General features: G+C 37.7%; 1 protein-coding gene across 1 annotated transcript in view; it reads right to left on the reverse strand.

The window, feature by feature from the left end:
* The window catches only part of UTRN (utrophin), a 340,746-nt gene that overhangs the window by 112,400 nt on the left and 206,972 nt on the right, over window positions 1-21,374 (reverse strand). The window contains exons 53-54 of the mRNA XM_053972321.1: window positions 5,603-5,775; window positions 139-295 (exon numbers count right to left, since the gene is read on the reverse strand). Of these exons, the coding sequence (XP_053828296.1) occupies window positions 139-295; window positions 5,603-5,775 (330 nt within the window). The remainder of the gene's footprint in view (window positions 1-138; window positions 296-5,602; window positions 5,776-21,374) is intronic.

The raw sequence follows: 21,374 nt of genomic DNA on the forward strand, positions 1-21,374 counted from the left end.
AGGTAAGAAAAATGGGTGGAGACCTAGAGCTTTTTTATAGAAATTAGTCACTAGGAAGCATTCATCATTTCTCCTGTACAAAAATTTGCTTTATTCTATAATTCACATTATCATATCCATAAAATTTAAGCAACTTACTTTGCAGTGGTCATACTGCTGCTGTAAGGTTGGAACATCCCCTCCAACAGGCATTTGTTTTTTCAGTTCTTCATCTTTTGCATTTAGCCATTTGATTAACTCTTCCAGAGATGTCAGCAATCTGTTCCATTTCTCTGCACTGGCCTCCAAGTGAGCCCTGTGAGACAGCATAACAGCATCTTTAAAGCCCTGAATGGCAAAACCAGCGTAGGAAAACAAACAAAATTACTCCATCAGTAAGATGAGAATGTTTCAAGTGTTTAACTGCAAAGCAACTTTGTGTTAAAAGAAAAAAAATCTATTTCAGAACACTTTGCAAATCAAAATAAACAGAGGAGAAACAGGGGAACACAGACAAATATGTCCCTGATGCTTTAACTCATCTAAAACCTTGAACATTGCATGTCTAAGCCACATAAAAAATTCCTGTGACTCCACCATTGTGCAACATGCACAAGCATCATTTTGTGAGCTAAAGAATTGCAAAACTGAACTCTTTCATGCCAGACCTTGACTCTCCAGAAGCAAAATCCAGTGTGTTTTACCAGTAGTTATCAATAGGAAATTACCTGTCCTGATGAACATATCAGTCAGTGACACAGGTTACTTAATAAATCATCTTTCATTGATGTTGTCTATTAATATAGTGAATCTGTTCCTCACTTTAATTGACCAAAAAAGTCAAACTCCACAATATCTTTTTCTATAATTTTCAGAAATACCTTGTCTTGGTGTCTTCTCCCTGCAGTGCCTTAAAGATGTATAGAAATCTTCAAAAAGGGACCAGCTACCCCTCTTTTACTGCAGTCATTCTATATTATGGTATCATTCAAAGCCAGCATGTACCTAATTCATATCAGCAAAAGTTTTTCTTCACACAGATAGGGGAGTAGAGCTGAATGATTTTCAGTGTAGTCTAACACTTATTCTGCAAGTTTCTCCCCTGCTTCTGAAGGATGAATGAAGTTAACTCTACTCCCTTTCCTATTTTGCACATTGTTGCTTATTTTTTTTTTTTTCCTGATTAATTGTGAATCACACCTAGAAACTTTCTCCTGCTTGTCTTGTATTATCATCTCAAATGGCATTAGAGTGAATGTTTGGGACTGATACAGCAACATTTGGATTGATGGGATGATGTGCTACACAACACAACTCCAACACAAACTTAGGTTTGGCCACACTGAGATCTCCCAGCAATACACTAGGATAGGTGAATCAATAAAGCAGTCAAGTAAAAGTGTATAAGGAGGGAAATACAAAGAAAAAAAATTTCCACATTTCTGAAAAGGATAAACCAAGTACCTTTAGGAAGAGGAATCTATTCTCCTTCACTCTTGTTAAGGAAAGCACTTAAGTAACTACTTGGGAAAAATTATGAAATTTAAGTAGTTGTTAGAAGTGACATTTTATTGCCTACAGTTTTGTGTGTTATGGTTTCTATTGTCCCTTATTGCTCTCACTGATACCTTTATCTCAACACTGAATTGCAACAAGCTGCTAGCAGCTCAGGCCTAAACAGTAGAGTCAGCATCCCACCCTGCACTGAAGCACAAGCAAGTTGTGTTGGCCTTGGTGGGCAGGCCAGCAGCTTCTGAGTGGAATGTATTGTCTCTGCTCTCCTGATATTTTTTCAGGTATTCCAAACTGGCCCTTCTTTCTTGAAGTGAAAACAGAGTTTTACTTCTTACTTATAGGCAGAGGAGAGACATTGCCCTCTCATCTAAGCCAAGGCAGCCCATATTTGAATTTACAGTGTTGCCATTAGACTCTGATTGCTAAAAAAGTATAGATATATGTTCGAGAATTTCTAGTAGCAACTACAATTAAAATGCTCAGATTTACAGCTTTCTGTACATTTGATAGTGAAATCTCTATTCATCTTGACTTATTACTGTTTCTAGCACATATAAGCAGCTCTCACCGCTAAAAACTGGCACCCTCTGAGGCTTCAAGATTCTGCTCTAATTATTTAGAGGAATTCTTGTATGCAAAATAAATTGGAGCTTTGTAAGGAGGGGAAAAACTCCTGTAACTAGATAATGGACAACTTAAGGGTGATTCACCACTATTTAACATACAGTACAATACTATTAATAGTAAAAAAACTAATCTGATATTAATGGGAATGATATAGCATACATTACAGGATTAAATGCATTGTAATTTACCACTTAGTACTTGCATGCATGCCAAATTAATGTCAATACCAAAAATAACACTAGCAAGCACATGGTTTCAAAGTCCAGTGCAAGTTAATCCTGCAGAGGTAGAGCAATAAGGGGTAGAGAGGAAATGGACTACACCAGCAGGGACTTTAACTGAGCACAAAGTGACCTAACCTCCCAAAGACACAAATTAAAAAGGGAAAAATACACAGTGGAATACTCAGCAGCCTGGATTTTTCCAGAATACTATCCTTTTAATCTTATTGAAAGCAATACTGAAAATGAAAGCAAGATGCAGAAGCTGAAGAGCAGACACAAACATTCAATTCTCCTGGGGAGCAAAGAAATACACATTCAGTAAACACCATTCAAAACACATGCTGCACAGGAGCAAGAGAGTCAAGATATACTTTAAATTGCATTTCAGTGTAAAGTTTTAGCATCACATCTACATTTGTCATACAGACATTATCAGAGACAGAAGATAAACTATGCAGAAGTTCTGAAATGTTTCTTGGGCTTTTCTGTTCTCTCAGACAGGATTTCTATCCTTTGTTTTTGGAATTGGTACTCTACTGATAAACAACCTGCAAACAAAGCTTCAGGTGTTTGTGCTCATGTGACAAATGAATTGGCAAACTCAAGGATTTACTAGGTCAAGTGGTGGCTTAAGAATCTTCTCTGATCAAAATAGAGGTCAGTTATAGGTGATTGTTTCTGAGCATGAGTAGGAGCACAAATATTCACCTGTATGCAAAAGCACTCCTAAGGGAATCCTGGATGAACCTGAAAAACACAGATGCTCCCATCCAACTGATCAGACTGAGAGGAACCTTCCCTCCCCCTCTCCATGCTGAATAAAATCATCCAAAAAACAGCAACTCTGACACAACTCCCCTTCTGTTGACCCTGCGAAGCTCTCTTCACAGCTGGAGACCTCCTCAGCTTTTGATTCTGCTATGGAGGTAGCACTTTTCCCGCTGAGTGACAAGGGAACACATGGAATAAAAAAAAATTGGTGGGTGGTCTAAATATAGAGAAAGAGAGAGAAACTCCTTTTCCGTTTCTCCCATACTTTTACCTTTACCCTCCCCCAAACACTAACATCCTCACAACCTCCTGCCCCAGGAGAAAATAATCTCCCCTAAACATTTGGCTTTAAAAAGCAGACCCCCACAAGTCTACGACTTTGTTTTCTTCCTGGGAATAAGATAAAGAGAGAGAAATAAAGAAGCGTAAGTCTACAATTTCAAGGAGAGAGGTGCAACATCATAGACACTCCAAGTACAGGTTTAAGCAGCTTCTGTGCATTTAAAAATATGTCAGAACAGCACCATTTTTCCAGTTTGGAACTCCCTTTACTGAGAGAAGCAAAGAAGTAAACTCAACACAGTGACTAGCAACACCAGCTCTGAGGACTGATGTGATGAGAAAAACTCATACTGTCTTTTTTTGGGAGAGCAGTACTTTCAGCAATTAAAAATCAGAATAATTGGAATGTACATGAAAATATTCTAAAAAGCTCACAGAAACTTTAATTTAGAAGCACTATCCCAAGCTAAAACCCATTAAGAAACAATCAGCTTTTTCATTCTTCAGTCCTAGCATCTAAAAGTTGCATGTTGTTCTCACTACGGTCATCCATACGGTTTTACTTTCCAATTCATCCTTGTAAAAAGATACAGCAAGAAAGCAAAAATTGAAGGCAAACAGACTTCATATCAGTTCTGTGCTTTGTTACTCCCCTATGAAGGCTTTAAGGACTCTTGAACAAGTTAGAAAAGTGAACTGCAGTCAAAGAACAGAGCAAAGTACATGAACTCAGAAATATGACACTCTTTTCAGTAGTGACTGAGATTTGAAAGGTTAATTTACTTGTCTTAGATTTGCACCAGTATTCTCTTTCTTGCCTATCTTACACTTTGATCTCCAGTGACATGTGGTTCTGCAGCACTGCAGGTACCAGCAGAGGAACATTAATGCTGCCCAATGGGATACACATGCCATATCTATGAAGAACAGAAAAGATGGGTCTGTATTCAGAAAATGTACTCCAAATTTCTCAGCAGACTGCACAATCAGTCTTTCTGTACTACAGCCTTGGAACTCATAGCTATACAGGATAAGTGGTTTGAAGGCCCTTTTTCATGGCCATCCATTTCTCCCATATTATGACCAAGCCCAGGAATGGCCAAGGAACCCAAAGGTTCTTGCTAGGACTCCACAATTGATAAGCTATTATTTTAAGAGCATGCTTTTGTCTTTCTCTCACATGGACTTGTGAATAGAGCTCATAACAACTCAAGTCCAACAGCTTTTGCATTAAACTGTGTATGTGGCGGAGCCAGTCTCTGCAAGCCCCGACGCCAAACTGCTTGATTCCTTGGGTCCAAGTTCAATCCTGTGGGATTTCAAGGAGCTGATTTAACAGTTTCATTTAACTGTTTAGCAGGTTGGTGATAAGTGGATATGAAAAGTAAGTATGACATTTTCCCCTCTATTTCACTCATTCAAACTCCTGTGCCTGAATTTCAAGGTCGGTTCATCTTCCTGGCCTTTGGAATATTCATATGAATGTTTAACATTGTTCTTTTCTTTTAAAAGAACAGTTTTCTCAAACCAACAAGCAAGTGGTTGCAATTAAAAGCTCTAGAAATTATTCTCTACGTAATTCATTTTCATATAGAATTTAATTCAATAATGAATATGGCAGTATCTATTTCAAAAAAATCGCATCACAAAGATTTAACAATTGCCACACTTCAGCTTGGCACAGATAGGGTCAAAAAACTGTAAAATTCATTCCTTGATTAATAAGTACTTTAAAAAAAATTTCAATTGAATAGCATTAATTGAATTATTAATTTGAATTAATAATTCAAAACCAATTAAATGGATCAAGATACTTAAGATGCAAGTCCTATTAATTTGGTAATTTCAAAATAAAAATTTTGTAAAAACAAAACCATTAACAAACTCCTGATTTCCCTTCAAAGCAATGGCAGATTTGCAGAATTATTTCACTGATACTACCACTGATCTGCGATTAGGAAAGACCCAATGCACTTTCTGGAAATTTTGGTACAAGGTCAGCAAGTTACAACTGTGAAGCTCTGAAGAGAAAACAAATAGTTAAGCCTACCTGGTGAACAAGTTCACCAAGTTTTTATATCTGCACTCAGGAGTCCTTCATGAAAGAGAATAGATACTTCATTTCAATGCTGTGGTCATATTTGTCAAGCCTCTTAGAAGACAGGAACTGTGCCCCATCACACTTTGATGTTTTCATTACTCACCTGATGTTAGCGGACTTCGCCTTCAGATCATTCCAGCGCTGGTTCATGTCATCAAGCCGGTGCTGGAGCAGAGCAGCTTCCTCAGAGTTTCCCAAGGCTTTCACCATTTTCTGTCTGTTTCCATCAATACTTTTAAAGATGTCATTGTGGGCATCAATCTCAGCTTGAATGTCCTGAAATACCAGCAAGAAAAGTTCAAACATAGTTCTGTGAGTAGAGGAGGGGAGAGCTGACTCTAATGAGTACCCCTAAACACTAGGACAGAGCATGTATTCCAGCTTCCTTGGGTGTCTCTGATAAAAGATGCACAGGAGAAAACCTGCAATCGTATTAATGTCACTACAAAAGGTCTAACTTTCTTAAGTGTGAGAAAAGAAGTCTGAAAGTCATCCAAAGCTGTGAAAAAGGAAATGGAATTATAAACACCAAGTTCTGTGATGCTGTGTTTTGAAGCACTGAAGGTAACTAACTGTCTCCTGTTCACCCACGCATTTCACACAGTGTGGCATTTGCAAATGCACTAGAACTCATTTCCTCTCCAGAAATTACACCAATTCAGCCTTAGCTTTGTCATCTCTTTCTTCTTTGAAATAAAACGTTCTGAAAACTTTAAGTAGTCTAGTGAAATGCAGCCTTTATCTAGTATTTTAGGTCACACATAATGAAAGCTTTTAACAAAAATCTTAACTTTAAAACCCTAAACTGCAGCTAAATGGTTACAGGAACCAAAAGTCCATTTTTACAATTAAACTACTTTATATTATGGCCTGAACATATGGAGAGGTAGACATTAAATGGCAGGATGTATTATAATCTGAATTTCATAGTAAATACTGAAAAGACAAAGAAAAGCTTGTGATTTCCATTCTGTTGATTCATTTCTCTTCCTCTTAGAAATTAAACACATTTTATTCTCTCATCTACCATCTGCTTCAAGAAACACATTACAGATATTTTAAAACACATAAAAAGAGCAAACAAAACTTCCTGCACCACTGCTAATGGTTCTAGCATCCATACATCACATCTATCTATACTCTAATAAAGCAATGTAAATGTGTGGAAAGCCAGGAGGTGTACTGGCTGTCTCAATAGGATTAATCAACGAAGATTATGACAGGAACTTGATGCAGATGTAAATAAACTTCTTTTGCAAAGGAGGAAATTAAATAACTGAAATTCCTTAAAGGTTTTTATTCTTCCAATCAGCTCCTCAGTAATCACCATCTGCTCCCAGAAGCAGAAAAGGAAGGGGCTTTTTTACCTCCTCATCCTAAAGATGCATTCCTGCTGGCACGTATACAAATGGAAGTGGAAAAGTAGCCATGAATTTTAAATAGAATAAAAGCTTTCTAGAGTAAAGAAAGAAAACAAAAAAGTCAGGATACAGGTGAAGAAGAGGAGGGAGGAGAGGCAGGGGGAAAGGAGGTGAGAAAGGGAGGGAAGCACTGGTGAAGCGCACTGATGAAGCTCTGGCGAGAAGAGCTACTGTGTGACTTTGGACAGCTACCTTTATTTGCACTAAGATTCATTTCTTTAAAGCAGGTAAAAAGACACTTTTTTGGTCTTTGAAACAGCCCAATAAACATCACCATTCTAAATACAGGGGAAAAAAAGACATTTAAAAGGAAAAAAAACAAAATGGAATCGTCTGATGATCAGCCAACCCAAATAAGATGGCAGAGTCACTAGCTGAATTAGATGCTTATCTGAAAATATTTGCATCTCCTGTCCTTACAACTCCAACATGCATGCAGGTGCAGTGAAACCCAGCTCAATCCCACAGAGCAGGAGATACAGAGACTGTACAGCAGTTGCAATTCTAACTGCAATGAAACTGTGCTACAAAAGCCGGGTCATGCAAAACATCCCCCTTTGCCTCGTCAAAGTCACAAATGACAACTTCATTGAAAACAAACTGATCTCTAACCTTCCTTCTACAATCACAATATTAACTGTAAACCCATTCATTCTAGAACCTTCATAAAGCATTCTTTGATTTTACTTGAGAGAACAATTCAGCATGCATGCTTAAAAATGTTTCATTCACAATGGGTTTGATTCTTACATTTGCCAGTCATCCATCACGTTACATTGATTAAGGTACAATAAATCTGCTGTTCATATTCTTGAGTCCCATCTATAATAACTATGTTGAGATAAATCAGTTCAAAGAATAAAGTTTCATAATTAACTTCTCTCTCATTTCTGCTTTCTGTTTTCCAGGTGAAAAAACCAATCAACCACTGCCAGCTGATAGATAACCCAACAGGATTGCTAAAGTTATTGAATGTGAGTTTGTCACAGCCCTCAAAGAAAAGATGGAGAGAAATTCAAATAACATACCCCACATCAGTGTGCACATAGAAGAAGTAAAGCAGGAAGGTAGGATGCAAAAAATGACCAACAGCAAGAAATGAGCACAATAAGTTAGTTATTCTCAATAATGATATAAAGCGTCTGGATTTTTATTTAGGTACTGTCTTCTGGATGATGGGCTCCCATCTTATCCTAAGACTGCTGTAATTGCTAGCAATTGGTAGTACGCTCCTTTACTCACCGTGTTATCAAAGTCCTTGAATTCTTATTTGTAAATATGTGGTTGCCCTACCTTCAAAGGTATTTCTTCAAAGTGGAAAGGACTCTATCATTCTGTAAACCCCCCAATTTATGTCCCTCCTAATCTATTATTTCTCTTTCTCCTGCCTTTTTCTTGGTCTTTGATTCTCCATTTTCCTCTATGTGGCAAAAAATGGGATGAAAAAAGTTGATTATGCCTACCTGGGCCCCAATGAGGATTAATTCTAGTAAGAGTTAATCCACTTACAATTTTGCAATACTTTAGAAGAAACTCTTAAATATTCGCCTGTTATGACATAGAAGTTCCCATATTCAGAGTCACAGGGGCAACACACTGGAGAATGCAGGAGAAGAATTTTGTTTCTTTTACCACATAAAGAGGGGGATACAACTGTGAAACTCCATCACTACTTTTAGCCCAATGCTTAAGGGATCTGGGCCAGAGTGGTCTCCCAGTGTAGGTGAAACAAATCAAAGGGCAAAGAAGAGAAAAACAAAACAAAAACAGAACAGAAAAAACCCCAAAACCCTAAAGAAATACACTATAAACAGAAAATGTCTTCTTGCTTTATCAACTTTGTTTTTTGAGGCACTACTTATAGAGATGCCATATTTTTGCTAATTTTGCAAATATTTATGTACACTTGGCTGTTAAATGGAATTGAAAATTTATTGTATGAGGTCAACATATTTGTTCACATGCAAGTTCTTGCAGGATTAATGTCCTAAATTAAAAGAAAGCTTTTTGAGGAAATAATTGATCCTATATATAAATCAAGGTGAAAGCTCCAAAGTTTGAAAGATAGAAAGGAGAAGAAATAACTAGACTGGCATATAGATATGTATTTAACCCTAGCCAAACTACTAAAGCATTGCCACTTTCCTAATTTCTTTTAAGTATTAAAATTAAGTATTAAGATCAAACTGCTGCCTTTTCCACTCTGATGTTGTGATTTCAAAAATTTATTTCCATTCTGAATCTTCTCTGACTTCTTTGCTTCTCTCCCTCTTTACCTGTCTTCCTGCAGAATTCAAGTTTTCATTTTATATTTGGATTTGATTTTAAACCTTGTCTCCATAATAAAAAGCCTACTTCTTGCTTTAACTCCTACCAAATAAAATCTAAATGATCATGCGATGACAACTGAAGGGCATGTGTCTTTAAAGAATGTATAAATATGTGCCATTTAGTAAGGCTGCAGATGGAAATACTGAAAAGGATGCAAAACCAAGCTGCTACTAGAACAGCCCAAAGGCAGACTGGAGTGGCATGCCCAGGGTAAAAGCAAGCATATGACAAAGATTGGAACAGAACCCAACTTACAAGCCTAACTCAACCAGCTATTAAACTTTTGTCTTTTCTTTCCCCCTTATGGACTGCAAGGATATGTTAAAAGCAGTTACAGAATTAGGCATAATTATCCTTTGGAAACTATCAATACTTTATAAAAGGCAAGAACCCTCCAAGCCAAATCCACACATGATGTGTCTTTTTTCTAAATGATGAGTCCAGAGGGCCTCTAATTGACTCTGCAACTCTCTAAGCTATTAACAGATTCACTTCTACTCACATTTTTTTCAGATTTTGTCTGTATAGAAATATACCAGTAAGGACAGTAACACAGGCAAAGTATTTGCCTTTTTATAGGACCCAAATACATCTGCTGAGGATAAAAACACAACTAATGAAGATAAAAAACACAACTAATGGACAAAAACTCCATGGCCAAATTAAAGTGGAAGAAACTATGCATTTTAAAATATACAAAGTGTTACTGTATTGAATTCTCACTATTAAAAATTCTGGGGTAATAATACAAGGATCTAAAACAGGGAAGTAAGGGAAAGAAGTATATTCCCATAGCATTAAAGATTCTATTATCAAGAAACCCGAATCAAATTTTTCTTACATATAGGACACAAAACTCAATTTAGTCTCTCAAGAAAAAAGTCAACAGCATTCTGTACCAAATCACAGCTTCACAGAGGGTTTAAAGGCAGGACTCATCAATGTTTTACTACAAAGTTTTTTGAACCCACTATATATAGCAAAATTCTGGATTACACTCCAATTATTTTTATGTTTGTTAGGAAACAGAATTCCATGTATTTTTGTAAACATCTGACCACATATCAGGGATGGCAAGTTATTCCAGGAAAACCACATAAGGTTTGCAAGAAATGGACATACAGGTACAAGGCTGATGCTGGCAGCATTTTGTGTTGACACATAGAGTGCTACCTCCTTTTAATCCCCGGGTACAAGCCATCTGTTGTATGTGGCTTTTGAACCACACATTTATCTCAAAAGGAATTAGTGGGCTTGAAGTTGATTCTTCATAAATGAAAATCAGCTTGAAAAATTGCATTTTCCCTAGCAAAAGTTACTCCCAGGCTGTTTTGCTAGAACCGTTTTGTACTTCTTGCATCCAATACAGATGATGCCTGTGAGTGGAAGGGGTGCACAAAATTGCAAGTCCCATGAAAATGATTGCCCACTGCCTTCACTGACAATGCTCAAGTCAGCAAAGACAGTCACAGAAATGCTGCACTTGCCTCTTTCAAAGGTCAGGAATAAATGTGATGACTGCTCATCTAAGTACCTGCAGAAAAATCTTCCAGCTGTTCCAGCTGGAAGAAAAATGTCAGTGCCATCCAAAGGACATAAATGCACGCCACAGACAACAACCAGAACATTGCTCTTTGAGGTCTCACAGCAGGTAGCAAAGCAATGGACCTTTTTCTTTTTTAATAGCACATTGTTTAGTTTATCTTGAACCAGGTACATTTTACCTACTTCTGCCAACTGCCTCTGGGAACACTGCTGTGGCAGATATTCCTTTTAGCCTCTGCTTTACTTGTAGCTTTTCACTTTCTGATGACTCTTAAGGAAGGATTAAGAATTAGGGCATGATAGAGGTGTATCAAACTGGCCATTATGAAAGGGAAACTGGACTTTTATTGGTCTCAGCCTTAAAATGCTGGGGGTAGCTGGGAAAAAGAGATGCTCGTGTAAAAAGAAGGCTATAAAAATCTCATCTTATCCAGGAAGTCTCTTCTGATGTCAGAGAACAGTCATGCCTTTTGAAAGGCTCATCCCATCTGCTGTTTCAGAGTCCTGCCTGCAGTAGCAGTTGCTGTTAAGCAATCCATTTACAGTGAATTCACATTCAGAAGTAGCAGTACACACTGAAAACTTTTAGGTAGAATTGCCATTATCTTAAATCCACCAGTGCCAGAAGTGCATAAAGATGGACATCAAAACCTCTTTCAGGTGTCATACACAGACCATAGTGAATATCACTACAGCCACTGCAATATAGTGTAAGATCAAAGCAATTTGCTGTAGATATAACAAAAATGTATTTACGACTTAAGCTCTCAGATATTTCATGAAGAAAAAACAGAACTTTTTTTGGGGAGGACCCACTTTGGGACATTCTTCACTTCTAATTTTCAAAGGCTTGTATTACGAAGATCCTTGTACCAACTCATCAAGTTTCTAAAAACTTGACTTGACTTGCACTTAAGCTTCTTGGATAGTACCATAAGAGGTGACATATGGTGTAGTTAAAGATTCATTTTATCACAAGAATGATGATGCACTTACAGGAAGGCTGAGAATGCCACACTGCCTTCAACAGCCTCTGTGGCTCCATTGCACGGCACAGACTCAACATCTGAGGGGCACCATAAATGTGTTAATACTAATTCCAGCAGTCACATAATTATGACTGAACAAAGCCAAAGCAGCCCTGCCTACTGCAGTGTAATGTGACTCTGTCTGTGCATAGGAAGGGAGTGCCGTGCAAGCTTCTGCAAATGCCATCTGGCTTCTGCATTACCACCACAGCAACAGCATTCATCATTCTCTCTGTAGAACATATATTAATCAATCCAGAGAGCTGAAAGTAGCTTACAAGCCAGGATCCCTGTCATAACTGTTTCTCCTGGCAGCGAACATCTCAGGAAGGACAGGATGGGTGTGTGGGGAATCATAAGAGGGACAGATGAAGCAGGGGAGGAGGGGAGCTTGTTTAAAAAACAATAAAAAGGAAAAGAAAACTTGCTAAATAAGCAGACTAAAATTTTAGAATTTGTTATCAAAGTCCACCAAATAAAACGTTAACCTCCTCCAGCACCAAAGTAGCCTTTTATGTTGCATTACAAATTTCAGCATAGTAGAAAACAAAATTTCACAGCAAGCTAAAAAATACAGCAGAGCTGTGAGACCTCTAAGTTTTGGTGAGAATTGCTATGATCAATTTTTTGAAGATAAACACTGGAATATTCAAAATCACAGGGGAGGGCCTGGAGTTTGCAAATACCAGGGTTTGTATGATTCATAAAATATTAGAAACACTGGTGAAAAATTTCTCTCTTAATGAAGTCATGAAGCATCTCAGGGTCTGGCACACATCCTCAACTTTACAGGCTACCACAGCAGTAGCTACAAGAGAAGAGTGAAGGCCAGATGACACACTGGGAGCAAGAGAGGAGCCAGTGACCTATACAGTGAAGAAGTCAGATCACAAACGCTTTTAGTGTTACTCTTAGCTACTTTTGAAAGTGTTATGCTGCTGGAATCCTGAATAGTGACTGTCTCAAGCATACTTCTCCCTGATAAACAAAACTGGTAAATTGGTAACTACTGAGGAGAAGAACACTGGTTTACATTTTAAAAGAAGAACATCCTGAAGTTTAAAAAAACACAGAATCAGGCTTTGCAAACTGCTTTCCTACTGTGAAACCACATCTTTAAGGTGTTTTATCTTAATTCATAAATAAACTACTTTGTATTTTGTTACATACTGTGGTCTTGCAGGATACAGGAAGTTTGTATGGTAAAAAGAAAAAAACAAAGCAAATCTAACATGGTTACAAACATGGAAGTGAGGTGTCACTAGAACTGCTGACAAACAGATGAAAACAATCTGTTCTTTATCATTCTTATATCTCTTTCTCATCAGCACAATCACTTCAAACAAACCTCCTGCCTCTAAGTATTACTGCTACCAAACAACCTGGAAAGAGAAAGAGTAACTAGTTGGAATAAAAAAAGTACAGATGAAACAATGGGAAAGTTGCATATTCATTGGAAATAATTCTACTTATAAATGCCATAATGAGATCTTCCAATTCAGCTAAAATAACATTCAACTAAATTTAACAGCACACTCCAGAGCACTTGCTTTATGCCAATAGTGAAACAAGGTCACAGGCAGCCTGTAATGTCCCCTTATACCCTTGACTTAGCAAAGCCCAAGCTGCTCTTCATTTCCTTTGGAACTTAAAATTAAATAAATAAGTAAATTAAAATGCCCACAATCGGAGGACATGCTCTAAAAGTAATCTTGTAGGACCTGAAATGAGGAAGATAAACATTAGATTTCCATAAACAGAGTGCACATGAGGACATAAACAGCAACACACAAAACCCAAGTTAAATATCAACCTGCCTTTTTTATTTACTGTGTAATTTTCAAAGGCATACACAGCCTTTTTCAAAGGCATGTGTGCAAGTGCCTATCATACCTTTTCAAATTTTGTCAGCAACTCACGTAAGCTGAAGTTCAGGCCAATCATCATTAAGCGTCTCCCAAAGCCTACATTTTCCTGGTATGTCCTCCAAGCCAAGTCTATAGCCTTCAAAAGGTTTCTCTCCTTTCTCACTTATAGAGTCTCAAAATACTCCAAGCACTCCAGTGCGTGTCCCTCTCCTGGGCTGTGTTCCCCTGGGAACAGTTCACACAGCACCATCGTCACAGTCTCCGTGTCCCTGCTCCTTCCCATGGGCTGGTCACCCAGTGGTGAGCCGCTGACACTGGGTGCTGCTCCTTGCAGAGCTGACCTGACCTCATGGCATTGTGGGGATCTCCTTGGCTCCACACCTCCCCAGGACTGCCTCCAGCTCACCTCAGCAATGGCCTGCAGGACCCAAGTGCTTCTGGCAGGCCTCAAGCTCAGTGCTTGGTCTCAGCGACCCTGAGTGAGAGAAGCTATAAACTGCTGCTGTATGACAGATGGAGAGGAGGAACACATCCTTCCATGTGCTCCATTCAAGGGAAAAAAAATCCCCAGAGAAATTTCTGTCTATAGAAAGCATCAAAAACCAACTTCTCAGACAAATTAAAATGGGATGAGGCACACTTCATCCTAGGAAATGTGGTGGTGTGACCAGACGGGAGGCCATCTCTCCTCTGACTTCCTCAGAGCCAACACGATGGGCTGGTGCTGCTATGGCAGTAATCAGGCACCTCCAGCCCTCTTCATTTCGCCCAGGAGATGCTGCGCCACAGAAAAGCCCATTAGAAGTCGTCTAAAAAGTAACTTCCTTTGTGCAAGCAAAAAAAAAAAAGCACCCAGCAAAGGATCCTGCTGCAACCTCCAAAGCCTTCGCTGGGGATCTCCTCCTTTGGTGCCGCCTGCTCTGACAGCCGTGTGGTAATCTATCCCCAGCATTTGTTTATTATTGTAATCAGCATCCTCCCTTCCAGCAGCCCTGGTGCTGCTCCGAAGCCAAGCACACTCCCCCTTCCGGGAGGCCTCCCTGCTGGAAAACCACCACCACCCCTGAGGCTGCAGAAACCCCAGACCAAAAGCCCTCACTTTTCCTTCCTCTGGAATGGAAAGGTGGCTGTTCAGTCACTGAGCAAGCTTTGGAGCTGTAAAAGCAACCAGTGCTGCACAAAGCCACCACAGACTGGGGCTGCCCAGGAGGGCATGCTTAGCAAGCCAGATTGTTTTCCATATGAGCTTTGCTCACCCACGGGAAACCTGACACCCCATGGGTGGCTGTGAGGAAATCAGTCCATTTCCAGCCATTCCCACTGGAAACCCGTGTGCATGTGAAGGCCTATTTAAGCTGCTATTAATGCCTTCCGCACAAACACGCATTACTCAACCACCAAAACCAGATTGAGTAATAGCTGCCAGCAAGTCAGTAAATGTATAATTAAAACCAAACCAGCAACCCATCACTTGCAAAACCCGTTACAACTAATTCTCCTATGAACACATTAAGTATCACATGTTGCTTTTGCTTTTGATTTTATTTCACCCAGTCATCATATGAAGTACCAATGAATTTGTCAGTAGAAAAACTGTCTCTAAAATTATTCTGTGCTAGTGGATTATACTCGTATATCTGGTGTGGGTCGGGATTTTAAAAATAACTCTGAATGGGGGGGAAAAATATTTGCATTAGCAGGATTTTTACTTGGTTTATTTGTACTTTGCCTCCTGTCTGTATGTTTTATGTGGGCATATTACACAAACTGCAGAAGTGCTTGCAAAATAAACTCAGGAAAGTTTTCCAAAGGTGACAGAACTAAACTAGCTTTATAGCCCATATAACAGATCAGCTTAAACAGTCTGAATTTATTCCATTGCTTCTGCAAGCAGAAAGCCTTTCTATCATGTTCACATACTATTCGCTTCCAAATTAACTACTTACAGAAGGAAAAATTACACATTAGAGTGAAAAAGTAAAACCATTCTGCAAGTGATATAACTAGAATCACTATTTGAGAATCTCCTTTCTTCTCCTCAAGACAAAGTTTGGATCCTATTCCCCTGCACACTAAGGCTTTCTGCTTCTCTTGGAGAAAAAAAATCCTTGCAAACTAGATCCACCTCAGAGATGTTAGTGCATATAAATAAAGATTGGTGTCAGGCTGGATTATAATGAAGCTTCATAACTCCAGGACTGAATCCAAATACACAACATTAATTTTACCTTTGGTCTCAGGCTTCATAATTAGATAAGTTCTTTTCCAATTTTCATTTGTCATTAAAAAAGTCATACATTCAAGATATTTCAGCAATATTAGATGCAAATGAAATACCCTCTAAGGTTAATAGGTACCATTTTGCATAATTCTATAAAAGGTTATCAAATATTTACATATATACACGATGTTGGACCAAGGCTTCCAAAAAAACTACTTTGAAAATTATATTGAATAATGACTTTTTCATTTGCATTCTCACATGAAAGCACACTGCAGGATTTGAGAAATTCTGAATATATAGAAGACAAAGTAACTGAAATAAGCTCTACATTGACACGTATTTAATATAGCCTCTGCACAGCCAGCAGTTTTGTAGCTATGACAATGTTAGATCATAAGCTCCAAAAATACAACATACATTTCAAGACAACTTTACGTTACTTATTGCTAACAAAGTTTAAGTTTTCTTGAGCAGCTTCATCATAATTTTCTTTAAAAATAACTCTGCATACACTATTGGCAACAAAAATACATATTGCATACTGAAAACTACAGTTATTACACAGATTAAATACTTGAATTCTAGAGGCCAAAGAAATTCACATTCTTTCCATGAGAGTTCACATTCTCTCTTTCCATGAGAGTTTAAGCTCTCATGGAAATACATAATCTACATCTGAAAACAGTACGCCACCAACTGTAACAAAGCATCCTTCCAAAGCACTCTCGTAGATACCAAGAGCCACAACTGGGAATTTAAGACACTGGAAACAACGTACAGCTGCAGAAGATTAGATGCAGTGAAGTTTTATGTTACTTTTGGTACTAGAGTAATTTGGTGCATTTTCTCATGTGTCTTAAATAAGAACATAAAACTGGATAAAAATAAAACAACCAGCAAACAGCCTTTTATAGCCATTGGTGATGCTACTAATGGCAGCCTGCAAAATGCAAGGGCTGTCAAAAGAAAAGCACTTCTACCAGTGGTAGGAAAAGGACAGTCAGCACAGCAGCCTGTGACAACTACGATCACATCTGCTGGAAACTGGCCTTAGGTGTGGGTTCTGCAGTGCACGCCCCACAAATCCAAGCTTAAGAGCCTCATCATTTAGCAAGGCACAATGTAGAGATTATAAAACTAATAGCAGAATTTTACATCAAAAATCTCATTACTGCAAAGAATAAACTAAAAGCCCTCTACTTTTATCAAGTATAAATCAAGAAGCAACTGAATGTTAAGATACTGCTAATGAATCAGCAAATTCAATGAAATCAAAACTAGGTAAGGAGAGAAAAAAAAAGTTACTCCATTTCTACTTGAAATAAAGATACCTGATCAACTTGGAGATAATCTTATACACACCTCTCCAGTTCAATTTCAGGAAAGATAAAAGTCTCTTAGACTTTACTCTGTGAAACAACATTAAATATGTATACAATAAAGAATTTGCTTCACACTTGAGATGATGTGCAAAATATGCAAGAAAACTGTCATGCTAAACACAATTTAATTTTTGAATGCAAACTAAAGAAAGGGGAAAGTTGGTGGTTTTTTTCTTTTCCTAGAAGAAAACTGGAAAAATAAAGAGCAGCAAGAATCTTAAGTGTAAATGGGGTTGTTTATACTAGAAGCATACATACATCTTATGTGACTCAACAGCAAGTAATGACAACAGAAAGATAAAAAGAAGTGTTGCCTTGTGTGACTCAGATGTAAAGGGCACAGAGGTCAATAGGTGGTTACAGAAAGTCAATACATCCTGTTTTCACTCAAGACATGCAGCTGCAGGCAGGAACACAAAAAATCCACCAGTTCAAAAGCACTGTGCTATATTCACCTGCCTTGAAAAATATCTGATGTCAAGCTGATCAGACCAGGATGGGGAGATGCCCACTCCCTTCCTACAGCAGGTCAGCATTTACAATACAGAGTTAACACACTGCTCCAGCAAGGTCAGTTCTACACTGAGTCTTATTATCAATTGAACACAACATAAAGGTTCAATTAAGCAGAGGCTCGCTGATAACCTCTGTCAAAAGTCAAATCACTCAAGCAACATAGTACCCCAAGGACTAGCAATTCATCAGGACAAATGGACAGATCAAATTCCTACAATAAAGAGCTCCAAGAGGCAGGATACGACAAAAGTAAAATAAATATTATTGCCAACATTATCAATTAGGTAGCTATTACAGGGGTGATTGCAATGCAGATCATGAATTACATGAAAGTTCCTAGAGCAAGGCACTGCAACCATTGGAGTTGTCTTCTTTTCTTTTTTTTTTTCTCTATAAACAAAGGTATTGGTTTGCCTTGGAAGATATTTTTACAAGGATCAACCAGTCACATTCAATGGTTTACCCTGTGCAATATCTGCCATATTCAATGATGGAGTTCTGCACTAGGTAAGCAGAGATAGACTGTGGCCTTCCTGAAACAAATCAGACAAGACTTTAAAACTCAAGAATAAAATTTGGTAGAACTCCAGATGTAATCTTGATGACAGACAGTGCTATACTGCTATGAAAGATTTGTGGAGGACGGGGTGGTTTGGTAGTGGGCTTTTATGCTCTCTTCACTTGTGTGGACAACACATGGCTTTCAAGCTTTTGAACCAACCATGATTTTATAACAGTTTAGACTTAAGTATAAACTGTTGTGTTCTTTGAACTTCCCAGAAGAACCCAGCAATAAAACCAGAATATTTCAAATATACTGAAAAAAAAAAAGAAGGAAGTACCTTATACTTGGAGTATACCAAAAAGAAATTAGACGTCAAAGGGAAGTATGGAGGAAAAGCACCAGCATGACATCTATTTCATGCATAGGGCATTACAAACTTTACTGAATAAGAGACTGAGATTTAAATTCAATTTACGGGACTGACCAGAACACGAAGATTTTAATCCTGACCCTAAATTACAGAATGAAGGAGGCAGCAGACAGTATGGATGAAATTTGACTTTTATGCCAAGCAGAAACTTCATCATTGGATGTCACTTTCCAGTTACTACTGGTGTCTAAGTAAAATTTTCCTATTTATCAGCTATCTATAAAGACTTCACCAGGGAAGTCTCCTTCTAAAACTGTAAGTTGCCTTTCCTCCTTATTTCCCTTCTTCAGGTATAAGATACTAGTGCTTGCTTGCAAAAATCACACTGGAAATCAAAAGCATCAGGGCACTTCACGGTCTGTCTTAAATAGCCTTTTTAATGCTGTTCCCTTTGCACAAAACTGAAATAAACACATTATCTTAGATGTACTTACCCACATTTTTATTTAAAAGGTTAAAACTAAAAGACTGCCTATAGGCAGTCACTATAGGTGATATAACATGACAGACTGCCAAAGCAATACATCAAAAATAATATCCTAAACCCTGCATTAATCCGCACCCAGAGTAAATATCCAGTTTCTTAAGTTTACGAAATGGGAATTCCAGTATTTTGGCCCAACCTAAAAAATGTTTGCCTTAAAAATTTTCTTGACTGTAATGAAAACAGTTTTATAGCTTTCTGACAGCTCATTAAATCCATGCTTATTCTCCATCTTTAAAAGAATTTTCTACAAGAAGGGCTTATTTATATATTTATTACTTAGTAAAAAGTACCCATCTCTCGAGATACTAATACTGATCAATGAAAAGATGGTTAATTTAGTAGTTTTTAGACAAATACTCAATCCAAGTACTCAATCTTTTGTGGAAAGACCACAAAAATATATTTTCATTTGAGCTTATAATAAATAATTGATAGAGCACCTTAAATCCTAGACCACTAACTCAGTGTCTGTGGATTAAAATCTCATTCAAATAATGTATTGCAGTTTCCTCTTACTTCACTTCTTAGCAATAGCATTAAACTCAAGTGTCTAACATGGATTCAGAGTCATTTCAGTTATCCTGTGTAATTTATCATTTTGCCACACTCCAAGGTTAAGTACCTTTGACTCAGTCTGCCCATATATTATGCCCTAACTCATCCTATATTCTCACTTAACTAAGTGGCATTATCTTGGAGAAGGAGAAGTGTTACCTGGATCTAGTTGATTTGGGGGTTTTATGGTCTTTTTGAAAGGCACTGGGAATGGTACTCTCCCTATCCAATGAAAACTCTATTCACAGCAATAAAAATATAATTCAGCTATAAGCTTTTCAATAATCAACTTTTCTCTATTTGAATATTAGCTAGGCATTTTAGGAGGTAAAAGTAATGTAATTGGTATTATTTCAAGCAACTTATTGTCTACTAAGCATCCTTAAAACACTTACTAAGAAATGTGCCTCTAAGTCAACTTTAACATCACACAACAGAACAGTAAGAAAGTTACTCTTGGGAGTTTAGCAAGTGGCCATCTACTGAGAGGTTCTATCAAACCAGAGGTCTATTTCCTAATCAAGTAAGAAATACCAAAGTATACCATTGCAATTTACCAAAAAGGTGAAGGTTTTGTTTGTTTTCAAAGTTCACTAAAAACGATCAATGACCATGGACTACAGGGATGTTCCACTAACACTTTAAATCTTTTAATGGTATTGAAACTGCATCAAAGCAGCAACCCACAATACTTCACCACCAAACTGAGCTTTTGCTGTGAGTGGAGAAATAAGAGTATCCGATGGGGGCATTACTTTAAAGGCCTTATGACTGATACCATAGGACAACCTTGTCTTCATCTAAATTAATTTTCAAACTACAGAATTAAACCTTAAAAACTGTTTTTAAGATCAGGGTCTAAGTGCTGTAGTGCAGAAAGAGTATTCATTCTTCTCATTAACTGTGTAATGATCCTCCAAATCTGCAGTTAGATAATTTAAATGAATAAATTATACTCCTGTATCTCCACTGAATATATTAAGAGAACCAAGGGTGTGGGTTTTTTTTGGTTTTTTGGGTTTTTTTTTACTGAACAAGTCAGTATTTCTTAAATCAGTAAGTGTCACAGGTAATATAAAAAGCCCTAGAAGTCTAAATTCCGATCAAAGTCAACAAATACTCAATGTTGTTAAGAGATGAAATGATTCTATTTTGTAGCCAACACAGTTGGGGAGAATCATACTCACATTCATTGTCTAGAGCTCAAGCTCTAGACAATGCAAGGAAAATATGAGGGACATCCATGTGCAGGAGTGACAGTTGTGCTATGTAAATATTTTTATAAGCTCATGCAATCAGAAACTAATTAATATTACATTAATCAGTGAGGCAAAATGAAAAAACTATAGTGTGACACAGCAGTAAAGAAAAAAGTTAAAGTAGAAATTGCAGAGATTCTTTCAAAACCACCTTTGTTTCTGACCAAAAAAGGTTTCCAAGGCAGTTAGAAAGCACCACAGAAAGAGGGGACAAGCCTCCTCTAAACGCTTTTAGAATTTAAGAACAGTAAATAAAAGACTCAGCTTATCAGAAGGCATCAAGGGAGCCAATCATTTTATGTTTTGTAGCCAAATTATATTAAT

The sequence above is a fragment of the Vidua macroura genome, chromosome 3, assembly GCF_024509145.1.
Source record: "Vidua macroura isolate BioBank_ID:100142 chromosome 3, ASM2450914v1, whole genome shotgun sequence".
In the NCBI taxonomy this organism is placed as follows: Eukaryota; Metazoa; Chordata; class Aves; order Passeriformes; family Viduidae; genus Vidua; species Vidua macroura.